The following is a 27,500-nucleotide window of genomic DNA, read 5'->3' on the forward strand; positions in this document are numbered from 1 at the left end:
TAGTAGTAGTAGTAGTAGTAGTAGTAGTAGTAGTAGTAGTAGTAGTAGTAGTAGTAGTAGTAGTAGTAGTAGTAGTAGTAGTAGTAGTAGTAGTAGTAATAGGAGTAGTAATTTTTGTGGTGATGATAATATATATAATGTATATAATAATTATGATGACGAATCATATGATATAAAAACTTTGAGACCTCTGGTAGAACCCAAAATGAAGAGAATGCCCATTGAATACTGGGGAAGTTTCCGAGCTATCGATTTTAATGTGAATCATTATCCAATATATAAAAAATTATTTGATTATTTTAATAAAGTGAATGTCAACGAAAATGACGAGAGGGGAAAATTTTATCCTTTTCTTTTTTTTCCTCGTTTTGGTGTTGGTAGGGATAGGTCAGGTTTAGGTTATGGTGATGCTCAATATTTTGGTAATTATGGAGATTTTTATGAAAAAAGGAAAGAAAGAGAAGAAAGAATAAGAAAAAGAAATATAGAGATGCAATTAAAAGAGAATGATAAGGATAAAGATATATATGATATGAATATAATAGACAATAAAAGTTCTGAGAGAATATTAAATACAAATATACATAAAGAAATTTTTATAGATAAGGATGATTTTGGACCAAATTTTATAAAGATTGAAGAGGCTACTGATATAATAAAATATCCACAGAATGGAAAATTATATCAGAAATTTTATATAGGACCTTTAAATATAACAGATGGACATACATTTGGTTCTTTAATAAAATATGTATGTCAAACTCAGATTTATGGATATGCAATTGTTGGGATAAAAGTTCATAATATGAATGAAGATACTAAAATTAATAATGTACAAGAAGATTTATTAGAAATAGCATTAAATATATCTGATGTATGTATATATAGTAAAGAAATAAATTTAGAGTCTAATATTAGATTAATTTTTAAAGGACCTTTAATGTTAGTTGCTGGTATGATACCATTACCTTCACATTTAAAAATAATAAACAAAGAACATTATATATGTACGATAAAAGAAGATGGATTTATAGATATATCCATAAAGATAGAATATGGAAAAGGGCATTGGTTAACATATGATAAAGGATTATATAAAAGAGAACGAGGATCAGATAATGATTGTATGAAAAAAAGAGAAATTAAGGAAGTAGTACATAAAAATTATATGCCTATTAGTTCTAGTTTTGGGGCATGTAGAATGATAAGATTAACTGTTCATAAAATTGCTACAAAATTTTGGTGTGAAGACAGATGTGAATTTACAGATCCAAAACAAATGTTAGTTGTCGAAATATGGACAGATTGTAGAATGCTACCAAAAAATGTTCTTTTATATGGTATTAAAAATATTAAAAAAATATTAAGAAAATTTAGAGAAATGATTGTGAAAGATACCGATTTTACATTTCAGGAAGAAGAACAAGAAATTAAAAATTTATGGCCAGCTATTGATAAATATAAATTTTTACAAACTAGACAAAAAATGGAAGGAGGACCACCTATACATAATATTGATGAAGATGTTCTTAGTGAACAAATACAAAAAAATAAATCACTTGATCCATTTTCTCAAGAACTTATGAATCCAGATAATTTTCCAAAACATTCAAATATACAATTACCTATACAAGACACACCACCACCTTTTCTAGATACATTGGAATGGTTAAAAATGGAAGTCAAGAAGGAAAATAACAAGAAAAATATAACACAATTCAAAAATACAAAAGGGAAAGGAACAAAATATAAAGATAAATTTAATAAAAACAAAACATATGATTATGATGAGTATTTAAATGAACGTTTATCAGATATATTAGACGAAAAATAAAAGGAATACATAAATATGTAAATATGTAAATATTTACATATCTAAATATTTATATATATATATATATCTATTATTATTATTATTATCATTATTATTATCATTATTATTATTATTATCATTATTATTATTATTATCATTATTATTATCATTATCATAATCATTATCATTATTATTATTTTTTTTTTTTTTTTTTTTTTTTTTTTTTTTTTTTTTTACATAGAAATAAAATAAAAATATATATAAACATATACATATATTAAACCCACATTTTAATATTTTTATGTTTATATCCTTGTTTATTTGTTTGTTAATTTTTTTTTTTTTTTTTTGTGACTACAATTTTTTATATCACTTTATTTTTCCTTTTTATTTGTCATATATATATATATATATATTATTTTATGATTTTTAAAAAAATATAATATTAGACTAATTTATGTTCACATAAAAATTTAAAAAAGAAAAAAATCAAAATTTATTTATATAAAAAAAAAAAAAAATTAAAACTAATAAAAAGGAAATATACATATATATATATATATATATATATATATAATATATATATATTTTATATTTGTCATGTTTCTTTTCCGTCTTGTAAAAGCTTTTCCCATATATAATAATAACCACTCAATTTAGGTATAATCAAATTTATGTATTTTTTATTTTCTTTATATTCATTGCTTATAACCCAGTAGGCATCTGGATAACTTATTTTTCCGCACAGCTAAAAGGAAATAATAAAAAAAAAAAAATATATATATGTATATGTATACATGTTGAATAAATTATACATATGGCATTAATTACGAATTATACTTTTTCTTTTCTTTTTTCTTATAATGCGTACCATGTTATCTAGTAATAGTTCTTTTGTGTTGCCCTTGTTTATTTCGAGCTTTATATAATCATTTTTGAAATGAAACGATATATCTTCACAATTGGTTTCTTTATAAAAATAAAATAAAATAATATATTTATATATAATGAAATATATATATATATATATATATATATATATATATATATATATATGTGTGTGTGTGTGTGTATATATTATTTGATTTACCATCATATATTGGTATATTCAATTCTATATATTCCAGAGATTCTCTCCAATCAAAACTAAAAAATATATATATAGATAATATGTGTTTATATGTATAAATATATACATTGGATATAAGGCACAATAAAAATATGAACAAACATATAAATGTATTTATATATATATATATATATATATATATATATATATATATTTTTTTATTACGTATTATTATTTAGCAGTGGTCCTTTTTCAAAGGGCATGTGTAGCAATCCTTTATACTGTAAAAATAAAATATATTATTACATATATTAATAATTTTTGTTTTTATTTTATTTTATTTAATTTTTACCTTTAGCAATGACTTTGCCGTATCTGTAAAAGGATTTTTTTTTGGTTTATTATCTATTTTCATTGTTTTAATTTTATCATAAATATTTGTTATAGTTAATTTATCTTCTGGATAATTATCATCTTCAATTTCATCAAATGTTTTTTCAATTTTTTGCATTATGTCATATTCTTTTTTAACATCTGGATTTTGTTTCTCATTTATTTCGGTATTATAAAAAGCTTTCATTGCACATTGTTTTAATTTATCGTCTGTCTTGTTAATAACTTCATCAACATTTTTCATATCTATTTTCTTGTCTTGTTCTTCTAATCTCTTTATTTCTTCTTCTTCTTTTGCTTTAGAGTTGCTCTAATTAAATAAAAAAAAAAATAAAAAAAAAAAAAAATATGATAATACACATATATATATATATATATATATATATGTATATGCATTTATTAAGGTAATGTCTTATTTATTTATTTTTTTTTATCCATTTACTTCAATTTCTTTAAACAATTTGAGAGATTCTTCTCCATATTTTCCATTTTCTATATCTTTAATAAGATTCTACATTTTAATAAAATGATTAAATATTATGTTCATGGCACAAAATTAAATATAAATTCACACACAAAAAAAAGAAAAAATAAATATAATATATTGTATATTAAATATATAACATGTACACATATATATATATATATATATATATATATATATATATTTATTTATTTATTTATTTATTTATTTTTTTTTTTTACATCAAGTTCTGGATCAAGATCGTCTATTTCATGATGTTCCTTTTCATCTGGTTTACTTTTAATACAATTTTTTATTTTTTTTTTATTTTTATTTTTTAATATAAATTCAAATGTTTTTTCACATTTAATAAAAGTGTATGATCTTGATCTTTTATTATCATATAAAAATATGTTCTCATTATTAAACATAAAAGATGCGTACTTTTTTCTAGCATTATTATATGATATTATATGAACACACTTTATTATATGAAATAAATAAAAAAATGTAATAACTTGGATATATATTATTCCTCTTAATATGTGTGACATAATTTGTTTTTCTTAATTCATAGGCATTACATAATATATATATATATATATATATATATATATATATATATATATATATATATGTATGTAATTACATATATAAATGTATATAATTTATTTTTATTTAATATTCATATTTTATATTAATATGCTACAAAAATATATTTATTAGTTTCGTACGTACATAGTTATTTTTTCAAATCAGCCAAATAAAAATATTGAGCACAAAGAAGAAATAACTATTATATATATATTTGCATTTTACACATTGTACTAAAAGAAAAAAAAATAAATAATAATAAAAATAACATAAAATAAAATAAAATAAAATTGGATCATATATATATAATATATATATAATGTATATATAATATATATATGTCAATATAAGTTATTTTTTACGCACCTGTATATAGATTCAAAATACGCGCATATTAATATTAACTAAATCAACATATTACAAAATTGTAATAGGCATAAAATAAAAAAAAATGTATATATAAAAATGATAAAATATTTAATAATATTGCAATTTAAAATGTAACATATAAATAAATAAATATATATATATATATATATATATATATATTTTTTTTTTTTTTTTTTTTTTTTTTTTTTTTTTTATTTTTCCTTAAAGAAAAAATTATTATAATAAAATATTTTATTTAAAAATATTAAATATAATAAACTTACAACAAAAAAATACTTTAAAAAACATATAACAATATTCTATATAAATACTATATTTTTTTTTATTGCTACAAAAAAAAAATAAAGTAAAAAATACAAAATACTGTAAAATATATTATATATATATATATATATTTTCCCCTATTTTTAGCTTAATAAAACATATAAATTTATTTCTTTGGAATACTTTTCTTTCTTATAAGTATAATTTAATTATATATATATATATGTATTTTTTTTTTTTTTTTTTTTTTTTTTTTATATAATAAGGCATAAACTTATTTTTTCATATATATTGAATATAATTTATTTCATATATAATATTTGATATAAATATACCGTTTTATTTATATTTTTGAGAATATACCAATTTGAACATATGTATATATATATATATATATATTTTTTTTTTTTTTTTTTTTATTATTTATTTATTTAAAACTTACTTTGAGTAAGATTATATTTCTTTCTTTATTTTTCTCTTATTATTACAAAATGAAAAATTACTTTTATATTCCAATAGCTGATGACATGCACTGTCACTTAAGGCAAGGCGACATGCTGGATTTTACGGTAAATTCCATTAGAAGAGGCGGCTGTAATCGTGTTTTAGTGATGCCGAACACGCATCCTATTATAAGTACTTGTAGTGATGCACAAAAATATTTATATCAACTGAAAAGTCGTGATGATGATATAGAATATTTAATGACCTTGTATTTGAATAAGAATACGGATGAAAACGATATATTAAGTAATTACTATAAGTGTAATTTACAAGGCGTAAAAATATATCCTAGTAATGTAACCACTAATTCGAGTGATGGTATTACTAGCCTAGAACCTTATTATAAGGTATTTCATGCACTAGAAAAATTAAATAAGAGTATACATATCCATTGTGAGGAACCAAATATAAATCCATTATATGCTGAGGAAAAGTATTTACCGCATATACATGATTTAGCCATAAAGTTTCCAGGTTTGAATATTGTTTTAGAACATATATCGTCAAGCGAATCGATAAATGTTATTAAAGAATTTCGAAATGTAGCAGGTTCCATAACACCTCATCATTTATATTTAACAATAGATGATGTTGTTAATATGGATATATATGATCATGCAATAGATAACACATATATTGAAAAATATATAAAAAATACATATCATTATTGTAAGCCATTACCAAAATTGTTAGAAGATAAAATTGCTTTACAAGATGTTATAAAAGATGATTTTCCAAGAGTCTTTTTGGGTTCGGATTCAGCACCTCATTACAAAGTTATGAAGCGCAAACCCTACTATAAACCAGGAATATACACACAACCATTTTTAATAAATTATGTTGCTCATATATTGAACAAATTCGATGCTTTAGATAAGATGGAAAATTTTACCTCAAAAAATGCTTCCCTCTTTCTAAATTTAGCAGAAAAAAAAAAATTGGCAAAATATTACATATGTGTGGAAAAACATCCATTTAAATTACCAAGAGAATATAATGGTGTAGTCCCCTTTTTGGCAGGGAAGACTTTGGATTATGACATACATTATGTAAGTAAGTTTTAATAAAACTCAAGCATTTTTACGATTATTTTTTTTTTATCTTTATTATTTTATTATTATAATTAAATTATTATTATAATTAAATTATTATTATATTATAATTATATTATTATTATAATTATATTATTATTATTAGGATAATAATAATAATTATTATTATTTTTTTTTTAATATTTTTTAGTATGATTAATAATTATAAATATGTATATAATATATATATATACATACATATATATATTTTTTCATTATGTGGCATTTCAAAAAAAAAATGAAGTATTTTATTTGTTTAATATATTTTTTATTTCATTAAATTATTATCATACATATTATATATATATATATATATATATATATGTCTATGATTCAATAAATATGTAGTTTTATGATTAAAATATAAATATATATATATATACATACATATATATATTTTTTCATTATGTGGCATTTCAAAAAAAAAAATGAAGTATTTTATTTGTTTAATATATTTTTTATTTCATTAAATTATTATCCTACATATTATATATATATATATATATATGTCTATGATTCAATTAATATGTAGTTTTATGATTAAAATATAAATATATATATATATATATATATATATATTTATATATAATTAAATAAATATGTAGTTTTATGTTTAAAATATAAATATATATATTTATATATAATTAAATAAATATGTAGTTTTATGTTTAAAATATAAATATATATATTTATATATAATTAAATAAATATGTAGTTTTATAATTAAAATATATATATATATATATATATATATATATATATGTTTTTTTTTTTTTTTTTATTTAAATTATCAATATTGTGATATATTTACATATTTGATAATTAGTAGTATTTAAAATATGCATCATTTATAATGGCATATTTTTAATGTGATGAATAAAAAGTTTTGTTTTCACATTTTTATTCATCAAAAAATGAAGAATACAAAAAAATAAATATAAATAAACACATAAAATTTAACCAACTTTTAACAAACACAATTAAAATTAAAAATAATAATAACATATTACTCTCTTTTCTTTTTTATTTTTTCTTAATTTATTATTATTTTTATGTTGTTTTCCTTTTCATTATTTAGACTGTTGTTAATATCGTCGTTGTTTTTTATATTGTTGTCCTTGTCTTCTATTTCATTTTTATTGTCTTCTATTAAATCTTCATTATGTGTGACCTCCTCATTTTCCTTTTCTTTACATAAAAATGATGAGGAGGATTTTTTTTTTAAATATAAATATGTTATAATTATGTTATCTTCTTCTGTATTTAAGTTTACATCGGCATAGTTTTCATTTTGCCTTTGTGGTATTAAACTTATCACAATATATAATAAAAGGGAAAAACAAAATGTCATGGTACTTGCAATGAAGGCAATCTTTACAATTAATCTTTTATAACCTTCGAAATCATACATATTTTAATGAAGCATTTAAGGGAAAAAAAAAAAAAAAAGAAATAAAACGATTTTATTTAGTTTTTAATATATATCATTATGTTATAGATGGCCGTTAAAAGTGTATTCGCATATCATAAAACCAACGAATTCGGAACTTAAAAACTTTTACCTTTTAATAAAAAAAAATGACCACCCAAATAAATAATATTAATGGGTTGCTTATATGATTATATATCATCCATTTTGTAGTATGATAATATCCATATTATATCATATATATATATATATATATATATTTTTTTGGTGTAATGTTTTAGGAGAAAATATTTATAAATAACCTGATTTGTTCATATGAAATGTACAAAAAAAAAAAAAAAAAAAGAAAAAAAATAAAAATAAAGAAAAAAAAAAATAAAGAAATGGCTAGTTACTGGTTTATGTATAGATCATAGACAGTAATAAAATAACAAAAATAAAATAAAAAATAAAATAAAATAAAATAAATCCATAAATTGGAAACGTATTAAGATTATATATATATATATATATATATATATATATTTATTTATTTATTTATTTATATTTATGTCATGTCTACATATTTTGATATATTATTACATCCAGATTATCATATATTATGTTAATATATATATATATATGTATTTATATATTTATATATTTATATCCTTTCATATTTTCCTAAACGTTTTAATTTTTGTTAACATAAGTAAAATAGTCAACCCAAATATATGGAGGGTAAATCATTCGTCTTATCCAATTGTATATTTTCTGATACAGTATCATCATATGAGTGTTGTTGTATGCCTTTAAGCTCATTATAAATTTCATTCAGGAGAAATATATTTTGTTGTAATTCAATTTTATAATGTTGTTCATTTAACATATTATATGTATACAGATTGTTTAAATTATGAATAACTTTTAATAGTTTTTTATTTATATAAGCTATGTTATTAATTTTATGTACATTTGGTAATATCTTGTTGTAAGATAAAATATTGACATTTGAATGGTGGTTGTTTTTATCCTTATATTCGTTTTTCCTATCATTATTATTGTTTATGTTATTGTTTATGTTATGTTTATTTAATTCATGAGTTATATTATTATTATTATTGTTAAATGTTAAATTAAATATATCTTCTTTTTTACTTAAATTATTATTGTGAATAATATGAGGTTCTTCTTTTTTTGTATGTTTTTCTTTTTTCTCATTTCTATGTTTGATTTTAAAGGACAAATCGATTAAAATTTTTATATTTTCTACAGGAGGGTATTTAAATAGCCTCTTCAAGCAATGATTTTCATCACTCTCTAATAAGAAGGACCTAATAAACAGAATCATAGAAATAGCAAAATAATCCACCATAGGAAAAATTCTGCATATCATGTGAGCAATCTCGATATTGTCGCCTTTAAAATCGACGTTGAATTGTTCATTGCAATTTTTAAGATAGGAATCTGGGAAAAAAAAAAAAAAAAAAAAAAAAAAAAAACACGTATATATATATATATATATATATATATATATATATTAATTTCTTGATTGTTTGATTTATCTGTTTGTATATATTTTAATTTTTGTGTACCTGCAAAAAAGTTATCCCATAAGATAACCGTGTCGTCAATAGGAAATTCTCTACAATAAAAGAGACGTATCCATCGGAGGAGAAATATTTGTGGCTCAATACTTAATGATATTAAATGGTTGTATAATAATTTATCCGAATTTTTTAATAACTTATGAAATATATATGTACATTTATGTAAGAGAACGGTTTTACATGTATTTTTATTTGTTGAGTTTTTTTTTTCCTCCATAGATGTAAATAAATATTTTAATCCCATATTCATAAAATGATCAAATATGATGTAAGTATCTGCTTCAATAAATTCTTTGTCAAAAAGATTAGAGAATTCTTTAAAAAACAGTTCTTTTTCGTATTCATAATAATTATTATTATTATGAAGGTGTTCACGGTAATTAACAATGAAAAAAATGGCTAGTATTTCATTCATTCCTTGTTTATAAGATATGTCTGGATTTTTTTTTGCCCATATAAATAAAATAGTATTTAATATTTCTCTAATTTCTTCATTTTGGAAAATTTTTTTTTCAGAATATGTTCTTAGAATATCTTGTTTGATTTCTTCTTTCAATTCTTGATTCTTTTGTTTTAATGTCCATGGGTTTTTATCATCTGACGACAATGGATGGAATATTTGTGGATCTAATTTTTGAATATTTAAGTTTATTGGTTTAATAATATATTCTTCTTTATCTTGTAAATATAAATGTCGTTTTTTTTGAATATCGTTTATTAAATCTTCCAAGTTTTCTGCTTTATATATACCTAATAATAAAGGCCAATATATTCTTCTATATAATTTTACATTTTCTTTATTATTTATAATATTATTTGCTATAAAAGGTAAGCGGCTCTTTTTTATGTCATTGTTTTTTAATATATAATTATTATTTTCATATATATGGGTTTTATCTACATCATCGTTATTATCATTTCCATATTCTTTGGAGGAAAATAATATGCTGATAAAATTTTTTAAAAAATCCTCAAAATTTAATTCGTACAAGTCTTCAAAAAAATTGTTATCATTCATTGTTTTCAACAAGCAAAAAATTAAGTTTTTCTACTCATTTTTTTTTTTTAAAGTAAATAAATAGATAAATAAATAAATAAATAAATAAATAAATATAATTTGATATATTATATTATATTATATATATATTATATATATTTATTATATATATATTATATATATATATATATATATTTATATTTATTTTAATGAAGATAAATCATTATCATTGGGAAACATATATATAATTTTTATTTATTATATATATATATATATATATATATATATATGTGATGAAAAATTAAGAGAAAGATGAAAATAATGAACATTTATATTTTCCCCCTCACAATGGTAATAATATAAAATGATATAAATATATAAAATAAAATTTATATTATATATAATATCTTTAATATATATATATATATATACATTTGTATATAAAATATACTTAATATTTTCGTAGCTTAATTCTTTTCTGTTTTTTAAATTAAGAAAAATAAATAAATAAAAATAAATTAAATTGAAAATGAAATAAAAAAAATTTGAATTTTTTTATGTAAAATCATACGCACAATTTTATTTTTTCAGGATAAACATATTAAAACATACCAGGTGAAATTATAATTTTTTATTGTAATGGTTTCAATTGTCTTAACGAAAATAGTTACACATATATATAAAATCATTCTTAGATTTTTATTTTAAATATATTTTTTTCTTTATACAAATAGGAATTGTATATTTATATATATGCTGTAGAAATTGTAGTGTATGAATATATGTATATATTTTAATATTATATATACATAGTATATTATTTAAAAGAAATACATATATATATATATATATATAATTGAATATATATTTGTATATATAGACTAATTTAAAAACAAAATCGTTCACATTTATTTGTTTTTATTTTTATTTTAATTTTTTTATGTGAAGGGGAAATATATGTGGAACAATTCATGAAATATTGACACCTTTTCAAGTTTTATAATTTTCCTTTTATGTGACTATTATATTTATATTTCAAAATTTATAAATATTAATATAAGTTTTTATTATATGAATATATAGTCAATATTTTTCAAACCTTAATATATGAAAAAAAAATACATTTCTTTTTTTTCTTTTATTTTTCATTGGAAATAAATTCTAAAATATATATATATATATATATATATATATATATATATATCATTTAATAAAAGCTTTTGCTTTGAATAAGGAAATTTTTTATTTTATATTTTTTAATTATATATAATAATTATTATATATATTTATAAATAATATATATTTCATTATAATAAATTCTTTGATGATTTAGAAAAAAATAAATAAGGCTTTAACTTAGAAATACATACCCAATAATAAATTATTTTATATAATATTATTTTATCATATAAGCTTTAAATTTATAATATAATGAAATATATATAAAAATAACATACAATATTAAATATATATATATATATAATATATATATATGTATTTTTTTTTTTTTTTTTTTTTTTTATTGAGGCATAATTGGAACAACATAATGAAAAAGCATACATATGCATAGATTACTATATATTTATTTTATCATTTCAAAAAAAAAAAAAAAAAAAATTTATATATATATATATAAAATATATATATTTTATATATAATGTTATAGAAGTACATGAAATACTTATTTACATGAATAATTAAAAAGGATCAAAAATATTTTATATGAATGCATGAGAAAAAAAAAAAAAAAAAAAAAAAAGAAAAAAAATTTATATATTTATATATATATATATAGGAGTACATGAAATACTTAAAAAGCATCTATATTGATACATAGGAAGTTTTAAAAAAATATATATTTGCATGAAGAAAAAAAAAAAAAAAATACGTTTGCATGAAGAAAAAAAAAAAAAAATACATTTGCATGAAGAAAAAAAAAATATATATATATATATTTAAAATATTTTACATGCTTCTACCAATATTTATGATAATGCATTATGTGTACACCTTTTGGCGACTTATATATATATTATAATTATTAGTATTATTATTATTATATATAAATTTTTATTTATAATAATTATATATTTTTTCGTATCATTATTAAATAATAAATATATCAATATTTATTCCAATCATTATATATGATAAGAATGTATTTTGGAAAGTAGGAAAATACAACAGGAACATATGTAAAAAAAAAAAAAAAATTCTCTATATATCATTTTTGTATTGGCACTTATGAATTATCTATATTTTAATTTAAAAATATATAGAATGGCCGCATAATATATATATATATATATATATTTTTTTTTTTTTTTTATATATAATATTTAGAAAATATATAACTGTAAGCCTTTTAGAAGTCTTTATGGGGCTAATATTATTAGTAGTTTTTATTTTATTATATATATATATATAGATATATATTTTTTTTTTTTTTTTTTTTTAAGGGAATGTTCATATCATATTATTGAATTTTTTTTTTTTTTATATACTTTAAATTTTTATAATTTTAAAAAATTATAATTTTTTATAATTTATAAAAAAAATATTTTTTTTATTTTTATTTTTTTTCCAAAAAAAAATATATTTCACAATATACAAGCCCTCTTATTTTTCCCAATTTCTTTTGTAAAATTGAAATAATAAAAAAACTTATTCTTTCCAATTTTTTATTTATAAAAAAGGAAAATATATAAAATTAAGAAAACAAAAAAATAAAAAAAATTAAATATTTTTATAACTTTTTATTTAAAAAAAAATTCAAATAAAAAAAAGAAAAAAAAATAAAGATACCTTAAAAAAAAAAAAAAAAAATAAAAATACCTTAAAAAAAAAAAAAAAAAATAAAAATACCTTAAAAAAAAAAATATATATTATATTATATATATATATATGTAATATATATATATTATATATATACATTATATATAATAAACTTTTTGGATATATATATATATATATTATAAATATTATTATATATTTTTTATATATTATATATTTATATTATTTTCTTTTATATATATATATAATTATATTTATATATATATTTATATATTATGTAAATATTACCTATTTTATATTATATCATTTTTATTTTTTTTTATCTTTTAATATGTGATATAAGAAATTGCTTCGACAAAACAAGAATTATATACATAATATATATATATATATATATATATATATATTTAATATATATACATATATATATATTTAATATATATACATATATATTTTATTTCTTTATTATTTATTTTATTTTTTATTTCTTCTTTTTTTTTTTTTTTTTTTGCACATATAAATATAATATATATATTAAATATATTTATTATACATATATATTATATTTTTTTTTTTTTTTCACATATATATAATTATTATATATATTTAATATATATATATTATTATTATATCTTTTATTTTCCCCTTTTCTTCTGAATTATTGCCACAAAAAAAAGAAAGAAAGAATTGTTGCTTCTATTTTCCTCAAAATGAGCAGCAAACAGGATGTAGATCTTTATGAAATCCTAGGAGTTAACAGAAGAGCTGGTATCAAGGAGATCACCAAAGCTTATCGAATTTTGGCGCTGAAGTACCATCCAGATAAGTTTTTAACAAACTTCAAGAAATCTGGTGATGCTAAAGATTCGAAGGATGCTACGAATCAAGAGCAGAATGGTGTGGCTCTGTCATCTGAAGTTGTGATAGGTAGTGGAAACACAGCTAAAATGGAGAATCAGAATACCGGAAATGATGTAAATTCCGGAAATTCTGAAAATGCTGAGAAGTCTGAACAGTCTGAAAAGGTTGAAAAGGTTGAAAAGGCTGAACAGTCTGAAAATTCTGGAAAATCAGAAAATTCTGGAAAATCAGAAATTTCTGGAAAATCAGAAATTTCTGGAAATTCAGAAAATGCTAGAAACTCAGAAAATTTTGGAAACTCAGAAATTTCTGAAAATTCAGAATCTGCTGAACGTTCTAGAATTCCTGAAGATTGTCCAACTCCTGAAAACACACCTAACTCAGAAAATTCTGTAAATGTTGCAAATTCAGAATTTGCTGAGAATCACGTAGTTGTTGTTGAACAGTTGAATGATCAAGAAAGGAATCAGGAAGAAGGTAGTACAAACTGTAGTAATGTCGTTGAAGAGGAGATGACATTAGAGAAATGTAAGGAAATGTTTTTACAAATACAAAAAGCCTACGAAATATTGAAGAATCCTGTATTAAGAGAGAATTATGATTTTTATGGTTTAGATAAGGACTTGGATGAATTCCAAACTTATTATGAACCAAGATTATTTCATTCTCGTATTAATGTTAAGGACATTCATAAATATGAGAGTTTTTACAAAGGTAGTGCTGAAGAGAAAGAAGACTTGATGTATTTCTATGAAAAGTTTCATGGAGATTTGAACAATATATTGGAATTTATTCCTTTTAGTGAATCTACAGATTTAAATCGTTTTATTGGCATATTCGAGAAATCTTTTGATGATGGAGAAATTGTTAAGACAGAACTATATGAGAAATCATTAGAAAATGTCGAAAAAATTATAAAAAAATACGAAAGTCTCCTCAAGAAAGAACATTCTGAAATACCCAAAAATGAAGATAAGAAAAAATCCAAAAGAAAAAAACAAGATTCTCTTGAAGAATTAATTGTTGCCATCAGAAATAACGAAGAAAGGAGAAATCTCAAAATTACCAATCTCTTAACTAGTATAGAAATGGAAAACAAAAATAAAAATAAGAGAAGAAAAAAAGAAGATTTTCCAACAGAAGAAGAATTGAATAAAATCAAAAAAAAATTAGAGGAAAATAAAAAGAGAAATGAACAAGCTAGAAGAAAATAAACGCATTTTTAACGTATTATTTTTTTATAATACCAAAAAATTATATATATATATATATATTTATATATTTATATATTTCGTAGTTCTTATTATGCAGAGATCTATATATATTTTATGGGGGAATCATATATTTTCCCAAAACATATATTTTTTTTTATTCATAAAAAATAAATATATATGTTTTATTATATTTTTCTATGTAGTATGCAGTAGTAGTTTTTTAATTTTTTTATTGTAAATATGTTTACAATCATATTTCATTATATTCACAAAATTTAGACATTTGTGTATATATATATATATATATATATATATGAATACATATATATATATTTGTGACATTTATACGTATATCATCTTTATATAATATAGTATTTGCATAATATATATATATATATTATCTATGTATTACAAATGATTTTATTTATTTTTACGAAATTTAGACATACACTTAATATATTAAAATATTATATATATATATAAATATATATATATATATATATATAAATATATATTTATATATTTTTATCTTTTTTCGTTTGTACGTAACCATATTACTATATATATAATATATAATATATATATATATATATTTATATATATATATATATATTTATATATGTAAAAGTATATGTGTGTGAAATATAAAAATAACTGATAATAACAAATTAAATACTTTAATTATAATATGCTAATATATATATGATGGAAATATCTCTATAATCAAACATATATATTTTATATATGTAATATAGTTAAATGTTTTGGTAATAGAAAATTTTTCAGAATTTTTAATAAAAAAATATATATTATTTAATAAGGCACATATATATTAATATTTATATGATATTCTAATTTTTTATAAGGGTTTGTCTTTTTTTTAATTTTTCTCCAATTCGTTCTTTTTTCTTTGTAATCCTAAATATAAAATATCCCTAAATGTATGTAACTAGGTATAGGTTAATAAAAAAAGAAAAAACAAAGATATGTCATTATAATTACATATATATATATATATATATATATATTTATGTATATATTTTAACAACGTAGTATTTCAAATTGTATTAAAAATTTTTCTCCTTTGAAAAAAAAAGATGATGAGAAAAAAAAAGAAAGGTCATATAAATGTTCATATAAATGATAAGAACACTTATGATGAAGGAGAGTTTTTAAATAGAAAGATGGTTGATGGATTAAAGCAAAACGCCTTTTGCCCTTTAAGGAAAAGTATAAATAAGGACATTCCTTTTTTCATTAATTATGATATATTATTAAAGAACTGTAAGCAAGATAAAAATTACCTTGACCTTAACCTGGAAATTAATTATAACTTGGAAGAAATTATGGAAAATAAGGAAAACCTTATGAGATGTTTACATAGGAAGAATCTTATGGAAGATGAAAAAAGCTATCAGATGGAAATACCTCATGATAATATGAAAAACAAAAAATATTATTACGATAATAATATATATCAGAATAAAAATGATGAATATGATAATATATATGAACAAAGGGATGATATATATGATCGTAATAATTATTGTAATAATTTTAAAAAAGGTTTTATAAATATATTAGAACATAAGAAAAATAAGGGAAAAAATATTTATGCTGATATATCATATTCTGAAGATGAATCATCATATTCAGATAATAATTATTACTCCGGTAGTTCGGTATATTCCTATCAAAAGGATGATAACAAATCATTTAACTTTTCTCAGAGAATTACATATGATACTAATTTATTGGATAAAATTAATATATATGATAATATAACAAATTATATATATAATAATAATAATAATAATAATAATGAGAAGAATAATGAGAAGAATAATGAGAAAAATAATGAGAATAATAATGAGAATAATAATGAGAAGAATAATGAGAAGAATAATGAGAAGAATAATTGTTATTATAAAAATATGGATAAACAAAATAAAGATTGTCATAATTATAAAAATGATGTTCCATATATAAATCATAGGAATTATGTTCATAACCAAAATAAATATATAGATGATAAAAATAGAAGAACCGATATCATACAATTCATTAATCATACGGATAAAGATAATATAAGTAACCAAAGATCTCATACTTCCAACATTCAAAATGTGAAACATAATAATCATGAAAAGGGAAAAAGAGAACATTCCAACTTTTCTGAATATATTCAGCATAACATGGAAAAGGATTATAGACGTAATTTGGTTAACAATAATTAGTAAATGATATATACACAAAAATAAAAAATAATAATATATACATATATATATATATATATATATATATATATATATATTAATGAAAAATATAAGATATATTATGTTATATACCTTTTCCCCCTTAATTTTTGTAGACTGATAGGTCTATTATTTTAAATAACCATATGGAGGAAAACGACTCCCCTTCAATAAATCTTGAATTCTTAAAAAGCAGTAATCCATCAAATTGTAAAAAAATGGAAAAAGATATTTTAAACAAATATGAAAAGATAATGAAAATTATGAAATATTTAAGGAAGGTAAAAAGTAAATATCCTGAAATAGAATCTACTGTCTCTATTTTATCAAACCATATAAAAAATGTTACTTTTAATTGTGAAAAAATGTTTGAGTCAAGATATATGTTGAATGAGTTTTTGAAAAAGCTTTATATCTATCAAATATATATTTTAAAAAGTACAAAAGAATAAATAAATAAAAATATATATATATATATATATATATATATATTAACACATATTATTTGTTGAGACGTATATACATGAATACTCAGTAGTAATATGCTTATACCTACGTCGTATTATTTATTCTACATGAAACGATATCAACAAAGATAATCATTTTATATGGAAAATATTAAATATTTTGTTTTATATCATTAATATTTGTTATATCCTTATGTTATATGTTTCTTTATATATATATATATATATAAGCATATATACATGCCAACTTTATTTATAGAAATCGTTTTTAACAAATCTGATATTCTAAAAAATGACGATACTCTAGAACATTATAATAAGCATTTTCATACAACTAAAATGAGATTTATTTCAAACGATAGGATAAACAATAGGTTATATTATAGATGAAAAATAAAAAAAAAAAAAATATATATATAAATATATATATATATATATATATATAGTATTAATATATATATTTTTTTTATATTGCCAAAATATATGTATATATATATATATTATATACATTACAGTAATGATACAACAATATTTGAAAATATAAAAGAAAATTCCTCATATTCTATGAAAAAATTAAGTAAGATATAAAAAATTGATATAATATAATATAACATGAAGTAAATTGTTATATATGATAATACGCTAATTAAAAATAGATATGAAAGCACTCATAAAAATAATTATATATATATATATATTGATTAATATAAAAAAAAAAAAAAACTTTTAATGTTTCAGATGGGCAAAAGGAAAATATATTTAGTCATAAGAAATACAATCAAAGACATAAATCCAAAGAATATACAAAAGATAAGAAATACAATGACGTGGGTGTAAATAAGGAGAATTACCAATATACCAATGAATATATAGGAATGGAGAATAAAAATGATATAAAAAATAAATATATGAATCATCATAATAATAATGTCATTCCTTATGATAACAAATGTATGCATATTTGGAATGATGATATTAATAAGGAGTCTGAATATTCGAATCAAATGAAGAATAAATACAAAGAGAAATATATAAACAATATATCAAATTTTGAGGAGATAAATAAACATGAAAATAAAAATAATTTAGAGGACATTCATCAAATTAATAAAAACATTTCTAAGGAGAAGAAAGAAATTTTTATAGATACAAATGAGAAAAATCTATCATATAAGAAGTTATTAATATCTGAAAATATAGAAACAAATAATAATAATTGTCATCATAAAAGAGATAAATCATTTTCTAAAAACAATTTGAATAATAATTATACTTTTAAAGATAAATCATTTCTGAATAAGGTTGATAATGTAGAAAATAAAAAGCCTTTTAAAAATGAACCACTCAAAAATGACAAAATCTTTTATGATCATATAAAAAAGAAGGATTACTTGAATGTTATAGATGAGAAAAAAAAAGAAGAAAAAAATCCTTTATTAGAACATGAATTAAATTTAAAGGCCCTCAATTTAGAAAGTAAAGATGAAGCATTAAAAACAAATATAATCAAAGAAGAGATGCATAAAACTTCATATGTTAATAAGAATGGGAATAAAAAAACACATGTGTTATACAATGACTTAAATAAAGAATTGAGTGCTATTTCTAATAGAGACTCTGTTATACATGCATTGAAATATACACTATTAAATAGTAAGAGAATATATATAATAAAAGATAAAAAAAAAAAAAAAAAAAAAAAGACACAACATACATGTACATATAATAATAATAATTATTATTGTCATCATGTTCAATAGATTATAACATAAGTATGTTTTTCTATTTTTTTATTTGAATAATTTATTAACAGAACCTCAAAATTTTACTACCCTACAAAATTTTTTATTTAAAATTGATGTAGAGTTTGTTGAGTACAAGAATTTTGTTCTTTTAATAACGAAGAGTGTGAGGAAATTACAATTAGAAGCATTGTATGGATTAAATGATTTTTCCATATTTGAAAAGGTAATTATGCAGGATTAATACAAATGTAACAAAAAAGTGATTGTTTGTAAATAAGTAAATATAAATAAAAATATGAGTACACAAACATATGTATATATATATATATATATTTTTACACATTTATATTTAAGGTTTATGGGAAAAAGGTTGCACCTCGATTTTTGATATCAAAGAAAGTAAAAATGTTCTATAAGTATGACAAATTTTATCAAAAATTTAGAGAACTTGTAAATGTAAGGGAATTCAGCGGTATTACTGATGCAGTAGAACTGATTTAATCATAATTGTATTGGAACATATAACATACATAATTTATTTTAAATAATATTATAAATGGAAATGTAAAAGAAGATATATATATATATATATTTTTCTCTTAAGGAAAATATATATTCCTATTTTTTTTTTTTTTTTTTCCATATTATATGTATATATAAATATATAGAATATATGTATATATAACATGTATATATTATGTATATATGATTTTTAAATGGAAAAAAATATATATATATATATTAATGTGTATAATTTATAAGATAAACTTTAACCTTAAGATTTATATCCAGTAGAAAACTGGAGAAAATTGATCAAAATATTCATACAAAAGAATATTTTTTATGTAGGTTACTATGTAGCTTTATATTATTTTCTTAACGAAATATTTAAATGAATATATACAAATATATATTAATATCAAGTTGTCTATATTTTTTTCAAACAATCTTTTTACTTTTTTTTTTTTTTTTCCATGTAAATTATATATATATATATATATATATATATATAATATAATATAAAGTTAATTATTTTTTTATTTTTTATTTTTTATTTTTTATTTTTTTATTTTTTTTTATTTTATTTATTTATTTTTTTTTTTTTTTAATTTAAAAAATTTAGCTATTTAAAAAAATAATTATTACTTGTGCATGAAAAAAAAAAAAAAAAAAAAAAAAAATATCATTTTTTTAAGAACATTTTAATATATTATGATATTGAAAAAGAAACAAAAAAAAAATGTACCAAATTTTTTTTTTTTTTCTTTTTGGTTTTATGGAAATATATTAAAGGAAAATATATTTTATGTTGAATGAAAAAAATTCCTAACCTTATTTTATTTTTGTATATATGTATTATATACTATATATACATATTTTGACCATGCAAGAAAATAATTGAAGGTGTGTTTCTAAAAATTTACACACAAAATATTTCTACATGATTTTCTCTTATGCCTTAATTTATTTTCCTATATTTATAAATGTAGAAGGGAAAAAAAAAAAAAAAAAATATGTAATAAATTGAAATAAATACACTTTTTATTTCACAAAGGAAGAACATCATGATAATAGGGAGAAATGTTCATTGAATCCCAATTCTTTATTTTATATATTTCATATATTTTTTTTTTATTCATTATCTATTTAAATATATATATATATATATATATTTATTTATTTTTACTTTTTTAACTTAATTCTTCTCTCTAAAAAATTATATGATTTTTTCTTTTATTTTTTCTCTGTTTTTTTTTTTTTTTTTTTTTTTTTTTTTTTTCTCTTTCTTTTTTTTTCTGATTTAATCTATACATATATTCGTTATTATAGTCTAAAAAAGTTTTATATTATTTTCCATATTGTCATTTTTTTTTTTATTTTAAAAACTTTTAATAAACAAATTATATCTTATGTATTAATTAATCTTATATGATTTATACATTTTTAATCCCATTCTTTCATATATATATATATATATATATATATATATAATATACTTTTACGTTTTTATGTTAATAATTCTTTTTAGTACAAAAAATTAAAATAATATTATTACCAATTATATACTTTTTTTTTTTTTTTATTATTCTTTCAAATGTGATTGGTAATAGGCAATTGATTTAAAAAAAAAAAAAAAAAAAAAAAATGGCTAGTAGTAGACAAGAGATAAAATTAAAAAATGAAGTGGAAAATAAAAAAAAGTTAACTAATACTTGTGTGTGTTCTTTTGAAGAAAATAATAAAAATGTAAATATCAAATTATTAGGAAATTTCCACAACATAACACCTAGTAATGATAATAAAAAAGAGGAAAACACAATAGAAAACATAAAAGAAAAAATAATAAGGAAATGTAAAATAGATGATATTAATAATATAAAAAATAGTAATAGTAGTGGCAATAAGAAAGAAGAGAAGAATATATTAAAATATTTTAATATAAATTGTTCAAAACAAAAATCTAACGAAATTAAAAAAAAAGAAAAGAAAAAAAGCTCCAAATTAAGGAACCAATATATAACTCCAGATGTAAGTATGTCGTCTAATGAGAAGATCAATTATTATATAAATAAAGAGGTTAACAAAAAGATGAATAAATTAAATGATATAGAAAATGTAAGTTGTTCGTCATACAAATGTTTTAATGAACAAATTAATGACAAGAAAAAAGAAGATACTGAAAAATTAACAAATTGTTGTAATGAAACGAATGTATTAAATGGAAAAAATGTTAAAGATTGTAATAAATTATGTAATAAAGTGAATGATGATAATCAATCTCTGAATAATACAAATCCATGTAATTATGATATAAAAAAAAATAATGTAGAAAATAATAATATGTATGATAATTCATATGTTCATATTAAAGAAATGGGGAATGTAAAAAGTAATTATTCCCTTAAAAAAATTATAGAATATAATGACGAACAATTAAAAAATACATTTAATAAAAACAAAGAAGATGACACAGATTCAAAAGGTCAGCATAATTCTGATAATTGTTGTGATAAATATTTGGAGACCTTTTATAATATGGAAAATCAGGATTTATGTAAAAATAGCAAATGTAATAATCTAAAGAATCATAATATTAATATAGATATTAATATTCACATGAATTCAAGTATTAATGTTAATTGTAATTCTTATAATAAAAATAGTATAAAAATAAATGAAGTTGATGATTCCATGCCTCCCAGTGAACACAATACATTATGTTATGATGAAGAAAGAAAAAAGCATCGTTTTAAGGAAAATGATTCAGAAAATAATAATATTACGAAAAAGAAATCCTTTGATGAAAAGGAGTGGGTTCAAATTAATGAATCCTACAATTTTTGGGATTCGTTAAAAAATAATTTGAGAAATGTATTTTTAATAAAAAAAATGGAAGATGACAGCAATATAAAGAAGGACGACGAAGTGAAGATGAATGATGATGAGACTAAAAAGGATAAAAGCAGAGAAAATGTATTATGTGGATTAGAAAAGGATAATAAAATGAGAAGTCAAACTAAAAGTGTTTCTAATAATAATAAAAGTGTTGATAATAATAATAACAAATGTGTTGAAAATAATAATTACCAATGTGTTGATAAAAATAATAACAAATGTGTTGATAATAATAATAACAAATGTGTTGATAATAATAATAATAAAAGTGTTGAAAATAATAATAACCAATGTGTTGATAATAATAAAAATGTTTATAATAATAGAGCCTCTTGTGATGAGCGATCATTTCCTTTTCCCGTAGATGTATATGTAAAATGCCTACATTTCCTCAAATTAGAAACTATATTAAAATGCGAACTATTAAATAAGATGAGTTGTGATATTATAAATAATAGAGTAGGTGTATTTACATATATAAGAAAATTAAATTTAGATGAGAAATGGTCTAGCATTCCAATATATAAAAGACAATTTTATTTACATCAGATGAGAAATATAAGACATTTAACTACATCGGAAAAGATATATGTAGAGAATGGTATGTATATTCATGAAGTAGCAGCAATTATTTATCAAAATTTGTCAAGTTTGAAAACAATTGAATTATTATCACCTGAATATTTTATGAATGATAATACACCTAGACATGAGCCTTTTTCCTTATATCCATCAGTATTTGAAAAGTTAGAAAAATTAACAATAATAGGATGTCAGACGTTAGAATGGTTACACATATTTAGAAATTGTTCTTTTCCTTTATTAAAAAAATTTGAAGTATGTTATTATCCTTTACATCATGATCATTGGTATTGGAATTTTGTTTTTGATTTCACACAATTAGGATTACAAGGTTTATACAAAATATTATATACAATGGAAAATTTACAAAAATTAATAATAGGATTTGATGTATGGTTTGATAATTTGGAAGGGCACATATATAATCCTTTAGAAAGTCATAGAAATGAATTACAAGAATATCGTATAATAAATAATAATAGAAATGAGAGATATAATAATATTTCTTCCTTATCTATTCCTCCAGCTAATGGATATCCTTCTAGAATTTTTAAAAGTTATCGTGGGAAATTATGTGAAGAAGATTATAGTGATATATTTACAATAGCTTATTATATGTCAGGAAAATGTGGAAAATTAACTCGTATAATGATAAAGTATAGGGATTCATATGAATATTATGACGATGAAATTGGAAAGGATGAAGTTGTAAATGAGTTGATATCAGAAGCATCTAATACAGCATCTACTTATTACAATTATGTTTTAAATTGGTTTAGATCAGCAGATGAAATTGTACCTCGCGCTTCCTAAAAGAATTTTTTTTTGTGTGTGTGTAAATGCATGGATAATTAATTAAAAGTGATTTATTGTTCTGTGGTTATTATATAAATATGAGTCCTACCAAAGGGACATAATATACCACATATTGTATATATATATATATATATATATATATTTTTCTTTTTTGAGGAATATCCTGAGATATCCGTCTTTTAACCCTTAGGTACTATTTTTTAAAAGTTTCCTACATCTTTCATTTTTTTCAAAAATGGAAATAGTAAGCATATATACTACGAAATATTTTGTTCGTAATATAATATTTAGAATATATAATAAGATAACAAAATGTGGAGGACAGAATATAAAAGTATATATGTGACTTCAAATTTTTACTTATATTTTTTTCCATTTTTTGAAAAAAGAGCAATTTGAAAAAATAATGTCTTTTATAGCTTTAAAAATAATTAAGATATATATATATATATATATATGTATGTTTGATTCTATTTTATTATATATATATATATATATATTGTTTTTTTTTTTTTGTTGTTGATTTTTTTCTCATATATTTAAATGATATATTTATTCTTTTTTAAACTTTAAAAATTAATATACACATATATGTGTTTATAGATAAATGAATATATATATATATTTTATTTTTCTAAGTTTTCATTTTTTTTTCCCCCTTTAATTATTATGTTTTTATTTTGCAAAAGATATTCAACTTTTGCAAGCGTGAAAAAAAAAAAAAAAAAAAAAAAAAAAAAAAAAAAAAATATATAAATGAATAAATGAATAAATAAATGAATGAATAAATAAATAAATAATATATAAATAAATAAACATTTGTAATAATAATAACAATTAGTATTATTATAAATATAATTATAATACTTATAAAATAACTTTATCAAATAAAATAGAAATTTTTGAATTAACGACGAATTAAAGAATTAACATAAAATAAAACGAAAAAATAAAAATAATTCATATTTATGATTATAATATATATATATATATATATATATATTAATATATATGTATAAATTTTCTTTATATGTTCGGGGGTATATTGCCAGGCTCGAAATTTTCATTAATGGCTGCAAATATATTTTGCTCTTGGTTTGATTGTCTAAATTTTATTTGTTCTACATGTAATAATGGATAATATATATCTAAATCCAGATCTCTTATATTTATTTTTTTATTTTTGTTCATATTTTTGATAACTGTCATATCATTTGTTTGATTTAATGATATAATTTTATGATAAACATCATCAGAAACATCAAAGCGTTCTGCTTTTCTGCATTCTTCAATAGCATTTATATAGAACAAGCTATTATTAACTGGTCCGCTCGATGGAAAGTCATATATAGTAGATCTATTTATATTATAACTATTAATATTATGATTAGTAATTTGTTTTAAAAATTTTAAAAAGTTATCATTAAAGAATTTAACTTTTTGATCATTTATAATACTTTCTATATATTCTTTTTCAAATGAAATTTCATCATCATTTGTATACTTTGTTTGACTAAACATATTGTCAACATTATCATTATTTGTTTGTACATTGGTATTTAAATTATTGTCATTCATATTATTATTTAGTACGATTTCGTTGTTATTTAATGTGTTTGCTTGATTCATATTATTTATATTCATATTACTAGCTATTTGATTTTCTTGTTTGAATAATTGATCGTTTGAATTTATATGATTATTATTAGAAAAATTGTTTGACATAACTAATGGATTCGTGTTATTCATATTATTATTAATGATGTTATTAATTCCATCATTTTGATTAATTACGGATGAATTTCTTGAATGTAATAAGATATTATTATTATTATTATATTGAGAGCAGTTATCATAATTTGGTACAATAGGGTTCGTTGCATTGAAGGATGATAATAAATTATTCTGATTTTTTTCTTGTATGAGCTGATTATTATTTTCATATATTTGTGAGGAATAATTTTGTAAGTTCCCTGATATGGTTGGATTAAATTGATTACAAAAGAGTTGATTATTATTATTATTATTATTATTATTATTATCCACATTATTAACATTATTTATATTTTTATTGTACATTTCAAGATCTTTTATATGATCAACTGAAGGATTATTAAATTGATTATACATAAAATTATTCCTTGCATTTATATCATAATTAATAGATTTGTTTATGTTCATATCTTGATTATTAGTTTGGTTATACATAAATGATGTTGAATTATTATTTGAGATTCCTCCTAAATTCATAACATTCGAATTTCCGCTAGCTACTACATTTTCATTTTGATTATTTACATTCATCATCATATTATTAGGATTATATGATGAAATATTATTTTGTCCTTGTGGATTTGAAAAAAGAGATTTTCCCTCTTTGAGTCTATTACCAAAAATAGATTTATCTTTACTAACATAATCACTAAGTCTAAAATTGTTTATTTCTTTTTTTTTTTCTACTTCGGTTTTATTACCAAACAAAGGAGTATTCTTTGATCTGCTTCCAAATATGGACACATTTTGCTTTTCAGGAGAAAATAAATTTGGAGTGCAATTAAAATTTGGTAGGGCTGATAAATTAGGTTGGTTATTATAAGCTTGTATGTTATTATTATTAAAACATTGTATGTTATTATTATTATTATAATCTTGTATGTTATTATTATTATTATTATATCCTTGTATGTTATTATTATTATTATATCCTTGTATGTTATAATTATTATTATAACTTTGTAAGTTATTATAACAATTTTCCACATTATTATTATTATT

General features: G+C 19.1%; 9 protein-coding genes across 9 annotated transcripts in view; 5 read left to right on the top strand and 4 right to left on the bottom strand.

Annotated features, from left to right (window-relative positions):
- PF3D7_1472700 (DNA-directed RNA polymerase, alpha subunit, putative) overlaps positions 1-1,834 on the top strand; it is a gene marked incomplete at both ends in the record, with an annotated part of 2,586 nt that extends 752 nt beyond the window's left edge. The window contains one exon of the mRNA XM_001348833.2: positions 1-1,834. This exon is cut by the window's left edge and continues 752 nt beyond it. Coding sequence (XP_001348869.2) covers positions 1-1,834 — 1,834 coding nt within the window.
- A 577-nt stretch (positions 1,835-2,411) lies between these two features.
- Positions 2,412-4,292, bottom strand: PF3D7_1472800 (HSP20-like chaperone, putative; the record flags this gene model as incomplete). The annotated part of the gene is made up of 7 exons (XM_001348834.2): positions 2,412-2,561; positions 2,685-2,782; positions 2,904-2,959; positions 3,108-3,163; positions 3,235-3,585; positions 3,718-3,786; positions 3,981-4,292. 7 exons carry the CDS (start codon positions 4,290-4,292, stop codon positions 2,412-2,414), a joined length of 1,092 nt encoding a protein of 363 aa, XP_001348870.2.
- Positions 4,293-5,477: 1,185 nt separating this feature from the next.
- On the top strand, positions 5,478-6,554 carry PF3D7_1472900 (dihydroorotase, putative; the record flags this gene model as incomplete). The annotated part of the gene is made up of 1 exon (XM_001348835.1): positions 5,478-6,554. The coding sequence occupies one exon, from the start codon at positions 5,478-5,480 to the stop codon at positions 6,552-6,554; it is 1,077 nt and encodes a 358-aa protein (XP_001348871.1).
- A 1,060-nt stretch (positions 6,555-7,614) lies between these two features.
- On the bottom strand, positions 7,615-7,992 carry PF3D7_1473000 (conserved Plasmodium protein, unknown function; the record flags this gene model as incomplete). Its single annotated transcript, XM_001348836.1, has 1 exon — positions 7,615-7,992. One exon carries the CDS (start codon positions 7,990-7,992, stop codon positions 7,615-7,617), a length of 378 nt encoding a protein of 125 aa, XP_001348872.1.
- Positions 7,993-8,710: 718 nt separating this feature from the next.
- On the bottom strand, positions 8,711-10,617 carry PF3D7_1473100 (GTPase-activating protein, putative; the record flags this gene model as incomplete). Its single annotated transcript, XM_001348837.1, has 2 exons — positions 8,711-9,456; positions 9,585-10,617. The coding sequence occupies 2 exons, from the start codon at positions 10,615-10,617 to the stop codon at positions 8,711-8,713; spliced, it is 1,779 nt and encodes a 592-aa protein (XP_001348873.1).
- A 3,482-nt stretch (positions 10,618-14,099) lies between these two features.
- PF3D7_1473200 (DnaJ protein, putative) lies at positions 14,100-15,464 on the top strand (the record flags this gene model as incomplete). Its single annotated transcript, XM_001348838.1, has 1 exon — positions 14,100-15,464. One exon carries the CDS (start codon positions 14,100-14,102, stop codon positions 15,462-15,464), a length of 1,365 nt encoding a protein of 454 aa, XP_001348874.1.
- A 1,097-nt stretch (positions 15,465-16,561) lies between these two features.
- PF3D7_1473300 (CKK domain-containing protein, putative) lies at positions 16,562-20,432 on the top strand (the record flags this gene model as incomplete). The annotated part of the gene is made up of 7 exons (XM_001348839.2): positions 16,562-17,686; positions 17,836-18,157; positions 18,446-18,560; positions 18,702-18,763; positions 18,925-19,839; positions 20,000-20,154; positions 20,286-20,432. The coding sequence occupies 7 exons, from the start codon at positions 16,562-16,564 to the stop codon at positions 20,430-20,432; spliced, it is 2,841 nt and encodes a 946-aa protein (XP_001348875.2).
- Positions 20,433-22,076: 1,644 nt separating this feature from the next.
- On the top strand, positions 22,077-24,722 carry PF3D7_1473400 (conserved protein, unknown function; the record flags this gene model as incomplete). Its single annotated transcript, XM_001348841.1, has 1 exon — positions 22,077-24,722. The coding sequence occupies one exon, from the start codon at positions 22,077-22,079 to the stop codon at positions 24,720-24,722; it is 2,646 nt and encodes an 881-aa protein (XP_001348877.1).
- A 1,029-nt stretch (positions 24,723-25,751) lies between these two features.
- The window catches only part of PF3D7_1473500 (conserved Plasmodium protein, unknown function), a gene marked incomplete at both ends in the record, with an annotated part of 2,028 nt that continues 279 nt past the window's right edge, over positions 25,752-27,500 (bottom strand). The window contains one exon of the mRNA XM_001348842.1: positions 25,752-27,500. This exon is cut by the window's right edge and continues 279 nt beyond it. Within this exon, the coding sequence (XP_001348878.1) occupies positions 25,752-27,500 (1,749 nt within the window).

This window comes from Plasmodium falciparum (assembly GCF_000002765.6).
Source record: "Plasmodium falciparum 3D7 genome assembly, chromosome: 14".
NCBI lineage: Eukaryota > Apicomplexa > Aconoidasida > Haemosporida > Plasmodiidae > Plasmodium > Plasmodium falciparum.